The sequence below is a fragment of the Pezoporus flaviventris genome, unplaced genomic scaffold (assembly GCF_033815535.1).
Source record: "Pezoporus flaviventris isolate CSIRO_AGI_PZ_B2104156 unplaced genomic scaffold, CSIRO_AGI_Pfla_v1 ptg000045l, whole genome shotgun sequence".
NCBI classification, from domain to species: Eukaryota; Metazoa; Chordata; class Aves; order Psittaciformes; family Psittacidae; genus Pezoporus; species Pezoporus flaviventris.
Window position 1 is genome coordinate 16,555,050 of NW_026892593.1, and position 16,815 is coordinate 16,571,864.

At 38.4% G+C, this 16,815-nt stretch overlaps 1 protein-coding gene across 1 annotated transcript in view; it reads right to left on the reverse strand.

The window, feature by feature from the left end:
• Positions 1–2,867: 2,867 nt before the first annotated feature.
• Positions 2,868–16,815, reverse strand: part of IL17REL (interleukin 17 receptor E like) — a 45,794-nt gene continuing 31,846 nt past the window's right edge. The window contains exons 9-17 of the mRNA XM_061467519.1: positions 15,928–15,982; positions 14,799–14,962; positions 12,462–12,509; positions 11,756–11,813; positions 11,276–11,421; positions 8,811–8,870; positions 7,766–7,823; positions 5,427–5,481; positions 2,868–3,833 (exon numbers count right to left, since the gene is read on the reverse strand). Of these exons, the coding sequence (XP_061323503.1) occupies positions 3,806–3,833; positions 5,427–5,481; positions 7,766–7,823; positions 8,811–8,870; positions 11,276–11,421; positions 11,756–11,813; positions 12,462–12,509; positions 14,799–14,962; positions 15,928–15,982 (672 nt within the window). The 3' untranslated portion in view covers positions 2,868–3,805. The remainder of the gene's footprint in view (positions 3,834–5,426; positions 5,482–7,765; positions 7,824–8,810; positions 8,871–11,275; positions 11,422–11,755; positions 11,814–12,461; positions 12,510–14,798; positions 14,963–15,927; positions 15,983–16,815) is intronic.

Below are 16,815 nucleotides of genomic sequence, written 5' to 3' on the forward strand. Positions count from 1 at the left end.
GGAGGAGTTGAGATAAGACTCCAATGTCTATTGCCTGGGAGAAGGGTGTGAGGAGCTGAACCTGGACTCCACCATCATTGCCTGAGAGATGGGTGGGAAGAGCTAAGACTCTTCCATCCATTATCTTGAGGATTGGTGTGAGGAAAATTGCTGTCCATTTTGCCAAGAATTGCTGCAGGCATGTGCAGTTGAAGAGCTGTCCACTAGACCAGGGAAACTGGCCCTCCAGGAACGTGTAATATGTGATGTTAAGAACAGAGGTACTCCCCCACCCCAGACTCAGTATAAAAGGGAGAAAAAAAACATCAGCATGAGCTCACCTTCAAAGGTACAACTCCAGGAGGACACTTGCACAAGGACACCCTCCACGAGGACACCCACCTCCGACGACTATTACAGACTCTTGGGGACACTCTGCTCTGATACCAACTACAGATCCTGAAGGACTCCCATCACCTCTGACAATGCCTACGGATCCCAGGGACACCGCTGGATCTACAGTGGTGACTATCTATCTGTCTCTGCACCCTGAATTCTTGCTTCATTTCTATCTTTTTTCTGATTTGTCCCATTGCTATCTCTTTCCTTTACAATAATTTCCTTTTTTATAATAATTGACTTTTTGTAATAAACCAACTGATTGATTACAGTACTTGATCTCATTTTTGTCTTAATTTCACTCTTGGGATCAGGAAGGAAATGGGTCTGACACTGGGGTTTTCTCCAGTCGGACCCTGACAACACCTCACACAAGACCATGTCACCTAAGGCTCTGTCCAACCTAGCCTTGAACACTGACAGGGATGGAGCATTTACCATTTCTTTGGGCAACTTCTTCCAGTGCCTCACCACCCTCACAGTAAAGAGCTTCTTCCTTACAGCTAACCTGAATAAAGACATCCAAAATACTGCAGCAGCAGCAGTCTGATTTCCCACACCAGACCCCTTGTTGGTGTAGCAAGTGAAAATAAGCCCCTAAATAAGAGGAGGAAAACTGCTTTATGTGGTGACTTTAAATGTTACTTTCAGGTTTGTGCAATGCACGAGACAGCACTGAAAGTCTTTTGAAGAGATTGCTACAAAGCATCTATCAGTGCTTTTGCTATATTTCAATGATATTCTGATATATGCTAGTATCTCAGAAGAACTGGTGCTCTGTGATAATACTACAAATGTACATATGAAATGAAAACCAAATAACTGTGGGTTATCTCAAAAGAGGGTGATTGGACTTTGCCCATAATAAGCAAGAGAGGAATTTTCTTCAAGAAAAGAATGAAGGCTCTACAGAATTAGCCAGGTCTATAGGCAATCACATAGGGGATTTTTGCATTTGGCTGTTATTACAGAACATTTACTTGTGCATCAGTCAATATTGGAAAACTGCTGCGTAGTTTGGGTGAGAAAAGAAAACATTTCAGTGGTCAGCAGATTGAAATGAATACTTTTAGAGTTGGGAAAGATTCTCAGACCTTCTTCTTTTGGGATTGACCTACCAATGTTTAAAACACCCTGTGGAAAACACAAACAAACAAACAAACCCCTTTATTTTTGCAGCTGTGATGTCACAAGGACAGTAGTGTTGGGTAGCTTAGTAATGCCAAACTAACTTCTCTAGAAAAGGCACTATGGCACCATGTGAGTGGAACTCCTTCTAGTGCATTAGATGTATAGAGTGGTCCAGTCACTATTTGAGAGAGCGGGAAGAGTTGGTCTCAGGTAGAGCAGGAATTTTGTATCTGAAGTAGTGTATTAGAAACAGGACTTTTAAAGATCAGCTTGAAAGTCAATCAGAAAAGCTAGAAGCGATTTTTCTCACTACCTAAATAAAATGAACAGACCTGAGCCAAAGTATGGAAATTCTATTAGGGATTATTTGCAAACATTGCCATAAGCAGGAATATCTTAATGGGAAGCATTTAGACTACATTGTCCATGATCCTTCAAAAGCAAGTACCCAAGCAGAATGAAATATGCTTGGAAAGTATCTGTGTCTCTCCAGTGGCCATCATGGAAACCTAAAGTACTGCCTTTGAATGAACACTTTACTTTCAGACAATTAGTTTAAGTGATAAGTCTGCTATAATCACTATTCAAGCTTTCATTTAAAACAGCACAAAAGTCATGAGGACCATGGCTGGTCATATTCTCTTTGATATTTCCAGCACTGCAGCCAGCAAGAGAAGATGGACTGCAAGATATTCAGCATCAGTGCAGCTGAAACAGGATCTTATCATTGAAAGCATTCAGCTTCAGTACAGCTGTTGCTGCTTCAGGACCTCATACAAGCTTGCCATCGGAGGTGGTGTTTTTTCTTAACTATACTTAGGTTTTCAGATCCTGCCACACCGCTATCATTTTATTTCATTGTTAATCTGACGACATACTCAAAAGTTGATCTTAAGACTTCGCTTCACAAAAAAAAGCACACTGTACAAATCAACCTTTCCTGCAGAAAAGACTTTTCCACTTGAGGAAAGTGAAGAGAGTAATGTTATGATGCTCTCTCAGTTGAATGGCTGAATGTCTTGTTTCTGGATGCAGTCTGGAGGGTAATGAAGGAAAAGCAGATGTCTGAATAGATCAGTGCTTCTACCTGACAGCCAAAGCAAGTAAGTAAATGCTTCAGGAAGTGTGCCTTGCCACCTCTGCTTTTGGAGCTGTAGCACTGCTGGAATAAGAATGTATCCAACAGATGTGTAGTCTACACAACGAAGCTTTGATATCAGAGGAGTCAAGCAGGATTCGTTCTCTTCAGGTCACCTCAAAAACCTTGTGTTTCAACACAACACATATGTCTCTTACACCATATTTGTCTCCTATAAATTGCTCTTTGAAAATCTTGGAACAAAAAAACCACACTCAGATGGAAAGTATTTCTTTATTGATCAGCTTCTTGTTCCAGACCCTCACTCCCCACCCATATTCTTGATCCCATATGAGCAATTCCACATGGTTTCAGGATTTGTTAATAATCATCTTTTAGTTGACTTTCTTCCTTTCTTTGTTGCACAACAGGAAGTAAGGATGTTTGAAGGGAGTATTTAGGGAAATAAAGGCCAAACGTGATAATCAGTACAGCGTGTAATATTATTTTGAATAATTGAGTATAAATACTGATATAATGGAAAAAAAATACTTCAATTATTTCAACTAAACTGTTTCCTTCTAGGCTGGATTTCCACATGACAGTTTTAAATAGCTATCAAACCAAAGACATGTACCTCCTCAGACAAATAAGAAAGTTATCTCCAAGTCAAATACAAATGCAAACACAGAAAGCAGTTGTTAGATATATTTAAGGAATATGGTCTGTCATGGTGAATTCATCAGAATGGCATCAGAAAACAAAGGAAACTGCAAAGAATGATAATGTAAAGAAGCTGAGAAGACTTCCTCCGTTCTTAATTTCTCAGACACTTTTTCTTATGGTTTAAAAACAAAAGTTACAAATAAGAAAATCTGAAATACTTGTTCTATAGGTACACAGGGTACTATGACAATACTCATTTATAGAATATTGTATGTATAATATTAATTTAGAAGAAAATGTGAACCTGATTAAGTGATCTAAGACATTTTTTGGTTTTAAATATTAGGAAATAAGGAATGATAATTCGTGTTCTTTTGGACATGTTAGAATAAGTCTAACTTGCTATATGCTTCCCTCACAACAATAATCTCACAGTAATTAGTAGAAACTACCAACATGAGAGATGACCATTTAGACAAGATTTGCAAGTTACACCAAAATACAACCTGATGTCGAGAATATACTAAGGACCTTCAAAATGTGTTGTTAAATTCAATGCAAGGAATGCACACTCTTCATTCTAGGGAAAAACAGAGGAGGAAAGAACATTGGCTTTTTTTTTCTCTTAAGTGTGAGTGAGTTCATTGCATTCATACATTGCTGGACTTAAATAATACATGTAACCATTTGTTTACAGCTTGTTGACTTGCCTGTCGCAGTCCAAACAGCACTCATATGAACAAATTAACAAATCCAAGACACTTTATTCTGAATGGTATCTCCTGACAAGGGAAAAGCCAAAGACTGCCTCCAAGCAAAGATGGTAGCACTTTGTCAACCTCATGACTTGTATTAACTTCTGCAAAGCTGCATCTTTTTCCCTCCTTTGAACAAGGAATTTTCAGAGCATCTCTACTCTCTTTGGAGTTCTAGGTTACTCCCACTATTCAAGGTTTTCTCCAAAAGGGTATCCTAAAAATATTAAAGACCTCAGGGTCTATCAAATCATACACCCATGGACTGCATTAATTATTGATTTTTTTACAATCTGGGAATAGGTGCTTTTCAAAGGGCTGTGGGAGTGAAAAGAAACACTGGAATAGCTGAGCAGACATGTCTAATGCGTGAAAGCACAGAGGGAACTAATCTGCCTGCAAATGTCAAAGAGAAAGCAGGGGGCAGGTGCTAGTAATATGAATCTCTGTCCTGGTTTCAGCTGGGATAGAGTTAATTTTCTCCCTAGTGGCTGGTGCGGTGCTGTATTTTCGACTTTATTCTGAGAATAACGCTGATAACACACTGATGTTTTAGTTGTTGCTCAGTAGCACTTACCCTGATCTAGGGCTTTCAATCTCTCACACTCCGCCAGTGAGGAGGGGCACAAGAAGCCGGGACAGAGCAGAGACAGGACATGTGACTCAAAGTAGCAAAAGGGGTGTTCCATACCACAGCACGTCATGACCAATATAGAAACTGGGCAGAGTTGGCTGGGATGGACCAATTGCTGCTTAGGAAAAGGCTGGCATCAGTCAGTGGGTTGTGAGCAGTTGTATTGTGCATCACTTGGATTTTTTCTATTTTCTTTGGATTTTATTCCTCTCTCATACAGACTCCTTTTCTTCATTATTATTATGATTATTATATTTTTCTGTATTTCAAATATTAAACTGTTCTTATCTCAACCCACAGGTTTTATCTTTTTCTGATCCTCCTCCCCATCCCACCAGGGAGAAGAGGAGAGCAGCAAGTGAGCAACTGCATGGTACTTGCTGCTGGGGTTAAACCATGACAATGTCATGCTCAGCAAATCTGAGATTGTTCCAGGGCTCTTGAAGGTTGTCTTCTTAATTTGTAAACTTCTTACTTCTACTGGCTGTTTGTCTCCTTTTGCCCTCTCTCTTTGGCAGCAAGGCAGCTGCCTCTGATGCCAGACTGCACTGTGGCGCAATAGAAAAGAGAGCAAGAAGAGAAAGACCACAGGAGCAAGAGATGTTTTCAGTGAGGACAAGGAAAGGGGAGAGATGATAGCACAAAATTAACTCAGATGAAGTTTGCTAGTACAAAATTCTCTCAGACATCACTTCTGTTCTTTAAAGAGGCCAGTGGTATGTTTTCAGGATTAACAACTCAAACAACTCACAAAGGTGTTTTAAAATATACATTGGATGGATACCTGTGTGCCATAGCCTTTGCTGGGTTTCCATCACTATATGTCTGACCACGGAAACCTGAAGAAACAAGTTCAAATGTCAGTTGGCATTTTGGTTTCATTAAGATTCACATATTTATTCTCACATTAACTGTTTTGGATTATTGTTCCATTCAGAATAGATAAGTTTATTTTTTAATGCGTGAAATCATGTCTCAAAATGTTTGGCTACATTAAATGGAATCCAGAAAAATGGCCAAAGGAAAATAAAACTTAAAAAGAATACAAAGTTGTGCCTCTAAGCCAATGCTATTTAAAACAAAATAAATAAATTAAATATGTATTTTCCCATTTCCATCCTCTGTAAAGCAAGTAACATCAAGCCATTCTAATTCAAAAGCACAACTACTGGTAGAAAAATGCAATGGAATTCAGTATAATGCATACTAAGTGTCAGAAAACTCTTGCAGCTGGAAAGAAAGCAGCCTTCGTGATGGTTAAGTATGCTGATCTTTATATAATAGATACTGTTGTTACTGGAATCTTGGGTTTGAGTAACAAAATATGTGTTAATAACACCATGATGCTGCTTGGTATTTTTAACAGTGACATATTTTCACTATGCCATTATAAGATTATCTCTCATTTATTTTGACATTTTGTATAATCCAAATTGTCACAAATTATGGACTAATCTTGGGTTTAATATTCCCTTCAAATTTACGTGGATTGTTTTTCTTAACATCTTAGGTTCAAACACAACAGCATCCCAGGGTAAGAATTATCACCCTTGGGGACATCATCTTCAAGAAAGTTTCATCATCTTCTGATTTGAAAAAGCTAGAGCTTGAGAAAATATCTTTGTCATAGGAAATAAACATTTAAGTATGCAAAAGTCCTTAGTAGCAATGCTATTACTGTTACATTAGAAATCTTACACAATTACAGCAGTGAGTTAGACCCACCTAGGTTTGTCCCATCTCTGACACTAGTTTGTACCAATCTGCCTCAGAGGAAGGTTTTGGGAACCCTCTCCTGCTCAGCCAACAGAGATGGACTACCTTTTCCCAAAAATGTAAAGCATGGCATAATTCATATCTTCTATACAACAAACACTGATCACATATTCTGATATTCTTGATACAAAGTTTCTCATCATTTTTCTGTATCCCTACAAATTCTTAATCAGAACAAAACCTGTGACAAAAAATTCCACAATTAAAGAAAATACTGTGACCCGAAAGTTCTTTAGTCAGTTTTCAGTATTCCGACATTTTCATTTAATACACAGACCCATTCTCTCCTACCGTAAGATAGAAGGGCATTCTCAGACTGCCGTCTCTGAACCCTTTCTGTATTTTACATGTCTTTGTCATACCATTCAATTTGTTAAAAGGAAAATATGAACAAGGAAAATGCATCCAGATTACATGAATCACAACACACTGATTATTTAGTTGATTCACCTTGAGCGGGCTTGTCGCAAGTTTTTAAGTGGAGAAGAAACCAGAACTTGCATTATGCAAGTGCTTGCACAGAGAGCTACACTTCCAATTCAAGACTGCAAATTCAAGCACCCTCCTTTTTAGTGTCAGGCTTCCAAATCTGAAGCTATTGTTAACTGGCAGGTATTTCTAGACAACAAAGAACATCTGTCATAGGAATCACTATGTTTACAATGAACTGGGAAGGGAAGTTTGGGTGGGGGGGGTTGAGGCAATTTGGCAATGCTCAGATTGAGTCTTCTCTCAGCTTAAGTCCTTTTAGACCTTTTGGTTTTAAACTAGTCAATCCACTCCTCCTCACCATAAACCCCACAGCCATAGTTCACCCTGAACTCACTAACTTCTACACTTCCAGGGCTTTACTTCCAGGGTTTGGAGATTTTGATTCCATGAGCTCAAATCATAACAATATCCTCACTGTACTTCTGTAATACGCGAAGTACTACTGTCCCATTTGCAGAGGTGAAGAATGAACAGTAGGGCTCTGCTGGAATCACTACAATGACAGCATTGTGTGCCTGCTTGCCAAGGATTGTTTTTAACTAATTACCTCATGTACCGACAGCAAGGTAAATAGAGATGTGGCATGCAGAATTTGGCGTGTGATGGAAAATTCACCCAGGAAGCAGAGAAAACAGCCAGCCACACAAGTTGTCCTTGCCCTAGCTAATTAAATGCTAGTTGAGGTATGAGTCCATTATCTATGAGGAAAGCTGAGCATATCCAGCTCACATGCAGACTTCTGCGTTCAGTCAGGTGAATCACACTTTGATTTCCCAATGAAAATGCACTTCACGTAGAGTGCTCTCTTCTATACAGTTGAGACCTAATTTTTCTTTTGTTATCATTCATACTTACCGCAGTGGATATCACAGATCTGCAGTGGAACTGAATAATCTACATCTGTCCTCCAGCCCTTTTAAAAGAAAGAATTGAGGCTTATTCCCCTTTCAGCAGCACTGCTACTAAACACTTGTGTTGACAAAATGAGGTTGCTTTATTAGTTTACACAAATGACTACATTTTTTAATTTGTTTTTAAATATATGCATATGGAGATTGATGGTCTGTTGTATATTTAGTGAGTTTCAATCACTTTTAGGTTTCTAATGATAAAGCTAATCAGATTTTTTTTCTTGGGTGGGGGCTTTATTGTGACAGATAATGTCTTATTTACAAAATAAACTATTTATATAAGTAAACACCAGTTTTACCACCAGATCTGATTTTCACTAGGGAAAGAAGAACTGTCATTACCCAGAAGGCTGTTGTCAGTCTCACTTTCACCTTTCCCTTTCTTCCTAGCACTGGAAAGCGAAGCTGACAACAGCTTGTCCTGGTGTCTGTTGAGAACACTAACTCCAGAGACAAGTAAACCTACCAGCTTCATGCTCATTTTCTATTAATGTTGTCCTAATAAAGTTCAGCTACAGAAACAATGTGCAAAAATGTCAAAAATCATTTGCTCAGCTCTGCTTTCAGGAGCACTAATTCTAGCCTGCTATGATGCACTTACCGTGCTGTTTGCTATATGTCTAACTTTCTTCAGCTAATGCCAATCATCTTTGAAAAACTCATCTAGGATTTACTTGGATCTTTCGATACCTTGGAACTTTTTATTACAAAGGAATGTATAAAGACAGGATTAGCAATTTCCTGTTGGTATCCCTTTATATGCCACTGACAAAGTAGCAAGATCATGGAGAGCAACTTCTTTGTTAATTAAAGTCATCTCAACAAGAGGTGGTGGCAGCACATCAAGCTATAAATAATGCTCTTTGCCAGCTCTGTTTTCACAGTACTCAGATTTGGCTGGGAAGGGAAAGCAGTGAGAGTGCCTGCTGGGTTTCCTTTTTTTGATGCTTTACTTTGTAGAGAGTACCAGGCAAAATCAGGACACATACCTGAATGCAAAACGCTGACCCACACATTTCCTGTGACATAGCAATTGATACAGAATCTCCCTAATGAAAATAAAAGAATTGAAAATTATTATTTTCCATACCCTGGAACAATGGAAATATATTGTGTCTCTCCAGCATTTTGGTTTGTTTGCCAGTAATACTACACGTTCTATCCTGTCAGAAAATTAATAAAGTACATATTCACTCTGGAAGGTCATTTATTTTCAGAGATATCCTCGGATCTCAATGACCGTAAGTAGTGGTGTAGTTTTGCCAAGCACAATTTGGGCAGCACAGGAAGAGGGCTAATGTTCCCCCATTTTATGAAGCACCAAAAGTCGGGACATCCTCCCTGCCATATCTGCTCACACCATGTTAGCCAATGACCATCTTAATTTCATTTCCCTGGTGTACATGAGTTGAAGGAATGACTCTTTCTTTACAGTTCTTCTGGACTTCCTACCACATTGTATGCTAAGAATAAGTTCAGCCTTGGGGTAAAACTGTCCTATGTGACTGTCCTGAAACTTAATGTTTGATTGTTTCTGGTTTGTCCTCAAAATAATGCTGGTGTACTCCACTAATAACTATGAATCCTACACTGCTCTTTTTAGCGTGGCAAACTCCAAAAATAACTGGGGGCAAATTAGATGAATATGTTCTTTTTTCAAGCACAAATTCACAGGGATTGTGCAGAATGAATCTTGGTTTCTCGCAGCAGAGAGCTAAGTCTTGATGAAAACTTTGTGTACATTGCTCATGGCGTTGTGACAGAAAATGTATGTAATTTATTGGGCTTCCATTCTGCTACAATAGCTGAGGATATAACAGCTTGTAAAAGAGGGAAGAAAACAGCATTTTTAAATGCGTCAGTCCCCTTCACAAAACGCACACTTCAAAACCTAGCTGTGACTTACTGGTACCCCGTCTCACTTAACAATTCACGAAGGAAACCTTTAGGTCACTAGGACAGGCTCTTCATAGCACCACAATGCCCTCTGTGGTCTGTTGATCTGGAGAGCTGTTTCTTCCTGGGCTTTTCTCCATGATTATTCAGCTCTAGGATCACCTGCAGGAGCAGTTCTATTGTTCCACTAAAGTATGTTCTCGGCTTGAGCAGCAAAACTGAGTTAGGAAACTTTGCTTTTAACAGCTGCTTTGTTGCATTCAGCACCAGAGGTGTAAGAGCTAAACTGATTCATTAGAAAATTAATTCAGCTGTCAGTGCCCACCCTTTTCAGTTTAAGAAACCCTTACGCATAAAGGCCTGCTTCGTATATACCCCCTGGTATGTACACCCTGCACAGTGAAAGCATCAGAGGTACTTCAAAAAGTCACAGCTGCAGCATATACCTGCATACAGTGGCAAGAAAGAAGTACAGCTGGTAAGTATCCTAAAAAGGAGAGGTATAGGAGCTACAACATACTTCTCTCTTCAAAAGCACATCCCTCTACAGCAGAGTGAAGTCAATGCACACAGTCAGGAATAACAGTGGAAATCACAATATCTGGTTTTCTCAGCTTTCTCAAAGTCCATCATACGACATCTCATATACCTGGTCAGGGGAGCGGACAGCAGGAGCACACATTTGGGGGTGGACATAACACTACCAAGGAGCTGGCTCCTGAACCAGCTGGATACCTTTCAGCATGGTGGTCCTAGTAGCTCCTAGGACTTATCCTGCTAATATTTCTCCTATTTGAAAAATAATGCTATGGCCATTCTTCTGCTCCTTGACCCCACATTCCAGATGTACCTCTTGCTAGATCACAGATCAGTCCAACAGGGTAACTCTGGCAGGCTGTGCTGAAGGGCAAGGGCAGGACAACTTGCTGCACTGAAAATGCATGATACAGGCTTAGCTGCAAGACAGGAATCACTAGCTGTGCCTGAAACAGAAATCACCCACCCATAATCTCTTCCTTCTCTCCCCCAGCTTTGCTGGAAGAAGCAGTTGTGTACTCACACAGCCTGCTGGCTCAAAAAGCTAATTTGGCTGAAAACTTACCTTTTTTGAGTGTTGAGATTGCTTTGGCAGCTGTGGAAGTCAGAGTAGCTCAAGATCATCATGGATTTATGCCTCAAGTCTTACATTTCATGATGTGAATTTTGCCAGGTCAGATGTACCAGTGATCCATATATGAAACACTAACACTAACTTTTGCTATATACATAATACAAATAATACACCACAAAATGATGTTAAAAGAATATTAAGTTTCCGCTCAATAGTCACTTCCTTTGATGTGATCCATTTGACTTCAGGATCTTTATTTATTTCTTGCTTCAGTGTGAGATCAGAATTAGAACTACAACTTTAAAAAAGTTCCAGTAATTGTTCCAATATGTACATGGGTTTATTAATGCTTTCAAGCTGCAGAGCAATAAACAGAATAATAAATAAATGAATGCAGTTAGATCTGTCAAAAAGTCTTAGAGTGTTTAAGAAATAATATATACAAACCACAGAGACTGAATGGTGCATCCCAAGAGATTCACATGAGGCCAGCTGCGTCCTGTTACACACAAGTACTGAGAATTGTGCCTTGGTTTGGGATGTGAAGAAAACTTGTATTTGTTCTGCAACTGCAGCAGTTCTCATTTTCCAAGCTGATATTAGGGGAAAAGACTTACTTTTAGATGTACAAGGACATATATTCTAAGTTGTTATATCTAAAATAAAAGCCTTTTTAGTTTGTTAAGTGCCATCAAGTGATATGCGAGTAATTTTTTTTGATTCCCACAAGTTACTTTTTATACTGATAAACACTTGATCTACTGGGGTTACATAGAAATAACAAGCTATCAAATCTCTTTGCCATAATTTATAAGCTACAGTGTTGTGAACACATCTCATTTGCTTACTAGAGAAGGCTCATAAAGAGTGACTGATTTAAATATTTTTCACAATTTAATATTATGTAATTAAAAAGTCTGTATTTACCTGGAAATTCTCCATGAGCAAATGGACATTTAACCCAAGAGCCTTGTTTGGTTGTAAACTGAAAGCAGAGAAATCTGTTAGGAAAACTAAATTTTCAGTTTCAGCCTGTGGCTACAGATTCATTCATACAGATCAGTGTATTCCAGAAAGTTGGAGAAAGTGAATTCACAGCTTTTCTTCCGACCCTTGATTTAAATTAGGTCCCCCCAGTACTTCAGGTATTTATACACATGCTTATTTTACAGAAACATGTAGTTGCATTGACTTAAAAGTAATCTAAAAGAAAGCAATAATATACCTATATTAACCTTATGTGGCATCTTTTTCTCAACTAGAATAATAAAAGACACTCCATTAAATGTAGTGTGTCAATCATTTTTATTAACAAGTACCTAATATGGAAAACCTGTTAACATTAAGTGTAGTGTATACTTCAGAGTTTGCATTGACCTAAAACATTTTTTCCCTGCTTTTCTTAAGCAGAGAAAACAGAGCACACAATCTGACCTGTCCCCTATGTATTATTGCTGGTGCACTTCCAAAGAACCTCCTTTTAGTCCAATCTTTCACATTTCCTTCATTCTTACTTCCCATTCAGCAGAGCTATGAAAGAAAATATGGATCCTAAAGAATATTAGCAACTCATTTTTTTAGAGCTGACGGGAAGAGGGCAGGTAATAGGTGGTTTACAAAGAAATCCCTTTACCTTCATGCAAAGCCTTGGGTGAGTGTCCACACGAGAATATTTAACCTGCTTGAAAAGAGAGCAGTCGGCATTAGCTGGTTTCATTAACTAGCTTCACAAAAACAATTGCCCAAAATATTCATGGTTTGATTACTGAGACAGGAACTGGTTCGTTTCCTCTATAAACATCCCAGGAAATTAAGCACATAAAACAGTAAGAATAGAAACAATCATTACTTTGGAGTAACAATTTACTTCTTTTTATCTGTAACATGTAACATTTTATGCAGTCAGTCTGACCCATTAGAGCTCAATGAATTGATTCTGTGGTGGTGCCTGTGCAAAATTCTGATTACACAGCCTTGTTTCGGTCCCTTATTTACCACTCATCAACAACTCAGCGGAACATTGAGACATACACCCTCAAGTGCCGTTCCACATTCAGTTCAGAAATATTTAAATTTTTTGTACCCCTATTCCAGAAAAGCATTAAAAGTAATCTGAATTTTAGACATCCATTTAAAGTGACCTACAAAATGTGTTTTCCTAACAACTGTTTACCCACCAAGGGCTTCACCATAAAAAGCCTTGTATCCTATGAACAATTATTACCCATGCAAGTGATCTTTCTTAATAAACACTGTTGCTCAAGTGAGTGAGCACAACACATAGCATTGTGACCATACACCTCTTTCCTGTAACTTTTTGATAAGAACATAATGTATATCCTCATGTATACCTACAAGATGGTCACAGAAGATAGTTCTGTAAGAGTTCACTCAGATATGGAGACAGCATTGCCATCAACAGAGAAAGCCCTATCCTAATTTGAAGAGTTATGTAGCTTTTGGGCCTAAGTCAGTACATGGACATAGTATTAGAGGATGGAGCATTGTGTAGATTTACTGGGGGAGCTAGCACTACCTGAGTAACCTCTGCAGCCATCTCCAGCACACTACAGAGAAGTTTTTCAGGGTTACTGCACAATAAATGAACCAAATTCAATATCAAAACTTTCAGAATTAATTAGAGGAAAAAGGAAATTCATTCTGTCCATGAATTAATATTCAGCCAGTAAAAGCAATGAGTAAATACCCTCCTTGTCTGTAATAAACTAACACTGGATTGTGTTCCGGGTAATGGAGATGAGCACTGCCAGCCAAACCTCATTTTAGGCTTTTTTATTTTTCTCCTCTTCAAGCAAAGAGTTGTGCTTGTTGTCAGCAGATGACAAATCCCACAGGGGCCACTCACATGTGTAAAATTAAATATAATTGCCTTTGCAAGATCAAAGTTTTGTTGAAAGCCATAAAATGGTGAATCTGAAGAATCACTAAACACTTGGCCAGGAGCTCCTAATCAAAAAGCATTCAACAGGCTTGAGTCAGTCCCCCCAGATCATGTCATCAGAATAATGCTTATAAAGTTTCAAAAAATTAAGAATTTTTATTGGATTTTATTTGCCTTTTGAGTTGTTACCTCAAATTTCCTGGCTCATCTCCACAAAGAGAGCAAAGCCTGAAACCTACTTTTCAAGACAAAAGCTAGAATTCTAACCAACCTACTTAATAAATCCATAAATCAGCATCATGAGACTTCAGATTGAAGTATGAAGCACTGAAAGATACATGTCGTAAAAACCCTTTTCAATTTTAGAACATAAGCGCTGGAAGAACTCAGGGACCCAGAATTTCAACATGCCCAATTTTGAGACATCAGACCAGGCTGAGGAAGACACTTCAAAGAGATCTTAATAGGGTACAAAGCAATTCTGCCTTACCAAAGCACTGTCATGTCTCCAGTAATATTTAATGATGTTTAGTCTTATGTCACTTACAGTTTAGGCGTCTAAATGTTAAATATCCAAATCTGACCCAATAATAATAGACTCAGTTAAAAGAAAGAGGTACCTTCAGAGGGAAATCCCTCCTATCTTTCTTTTATGCCTATTTTCAAATGAAAAGAATTGTTCTCTCAGTATGTCTTTCACTCACTTTAAAGGGCATCTGACATGAATAGCATAGACTTGAACACCTATCTTTTAAAAATGTCAGGGCAGATGAATCATGCCTTTACTATAAATGAAAAGCAGACCCAATTTACCCCAAAGAACTTAGCAAACATTAGTAGCTTCACAGTCATCTCCACTTTTTATTTCTTAGTAGTGAGTCAGTGAGCATTTTGAATAAATCATTTGGTTAGTGTACAAGAACAGACTGTGTTTATGAATAGTTTTAAGTCTCAGAGAAGAAGAGAGGAATTTGCAACTGCTTTTTTTTCCAAAGTCCAGCTCTTCACATTATGCCTTTGGTAGTGGCTTTCAATCTCACAGTTTGAATAAATCTGCACAGCTCTTACTTTCTCAGGAGAACTTCTGGAAGAGTTTTGTATGTCTTCACAGTAGTCATTAGACTTCATTAACCTGCATAGGTTAACAATGACAAGCACAGGACAGGCTGGCTCCCAAGCTAGGGTTTGTGTCACTGGGTTATAAACAATATTATCCCATAGTGCCTTCGTATCTGTGCACAAAGAGTGGAAATGTTATTAAAGATGTCAAAGATGAAACAGAATTGTTCATAAACCTGGTACCTATGCATGTGCTTAAAACCAAAACCGTTGCTTTTCCATTTCCTTGGTATTTTCACCCATCAAAACTGCAGTGTTGTCCTTCCTGTGGCAACGCAAAGGTTTGTAACCTATGCTTCAGCTATCCCTGTAGTAGGCATCAGAGAATGACTGCAGTTGGAGGGGAAGGAAAAGACGCAGAATAAAGAAGGAAGAAAAGAATCATGGGATCCATGATCCAGATTTCCTGCGCTTGCAAATCATAACTATTCCAAGCGCAGGAAATAGGTAAAACTGGAAAAAAACAACCTGTGCCCCATGAGACCCATTCTCAGGCTGAACAGCTACTAAGAATAGAAGTTAGAACTTCATACTGCAGATGGCCAATACGCTTTGCTTTGATGACCTTTAAGCCAGATCTGACTACATGGCATATACACAGCTACAGACAGAGCTTGAGCACTCCTGTATGTGCTCTCTATTGCATAAATAGAGAAAATTTATTTATTCAAACTGCACTCCATTGCTATAAAGGAATGGTATTGTCATAAACTCAATACTCTTCCACAATAAAATAAATTGGGAATGAAGACTGGGCTCAATAAAAAGGAAAATCTCTCCCTGAAGTCCTCTTCTCATAGCAGTATTGCAAAGCTGACCTCAGTGGCTTTTCCTTCTTCTTGCCAGTTTGTGTGTGATTTAGAAAATGTGGGAAATTACTGGAAAGTTACTTAGTGTTTATATTGGCATAAACTTGGTGAACAATTTGGTCTGAGAGTAAGTTCTTTAGTCTACCCACAGTGAAACAAAACAATATGATGATTTCCTTGAAGTTTTGCAATGTATGGTTTTAAGTGAATTTCAAATTGTGACATGCCACTGGAGCTACTCATATAAAAAGTAATCACATAGTACTTGCCATTTTCAAAAGGGCAAAGTTGTATCCTCCTTGCATCTGGAATTGCCAGCCAGCCCTACAACCCAAAAAGTGGTCATTAGCTAGAGGTTCTCAGATACAACAGGTTTTAACCTTTTAGTCAGAATGAGACACAAAACCTTTCCGCCAAAGATAAAGATGTCGTGTTTATTAGAAAGATTTGGAAGTATTTTTTTAAAAGAAACTTTTGCACTAGATATCTATTTTATTGTTTGTTGTTACGGGAATTGGAGCTGATGAACCACGGGGATCCCTTCTAACACTATATTGTTACTATTTCTGAGTCATATATTTAGGCGAATTTCCTGTAGAAAGTCTTCCAGTTTGATTTTCATTAAGTTTCTTACAGTGTCATTACTTTCCAGGGGTAATAAAAGACATTCAAGAATCTCAGTATCAGACCTTCTGGCCTTTGTAGTGGTAAAAGATGTATCCTTAAAATATGAGGACTAAAGCTTAACCCAATCTGCAAGTATATGTGCATGGCTATTATTATAACCTAATTATTTAGATTAATGTGCAGATGTTCCTATTACTCACAGTTCCCATCTGTTTGCTCAGCAATCGTATTGTGGAATTCTCTGCATATACCCTGAGAGGAATAACATCTTTCCGGTGACCTCATACCTTTCAGAGTAGAATAAAAAAATCCCTAGGCTAGGAAAAGACCCTGTGGTTCAACTTGCATATTAAGGTATATGATTTTTGGTGCCTACAGCGCACACATCTGAGTGTGTGTGACTGAAGTGCCCAAATTACTATTACAATGACCAAATGGAGTCAAGCCAATGCAGTCTACAGTGCTATCCATCACATCTCAGAATAGCCATCAACATTTGGTTGGTTAACTGACTACATTAACTAGATCTC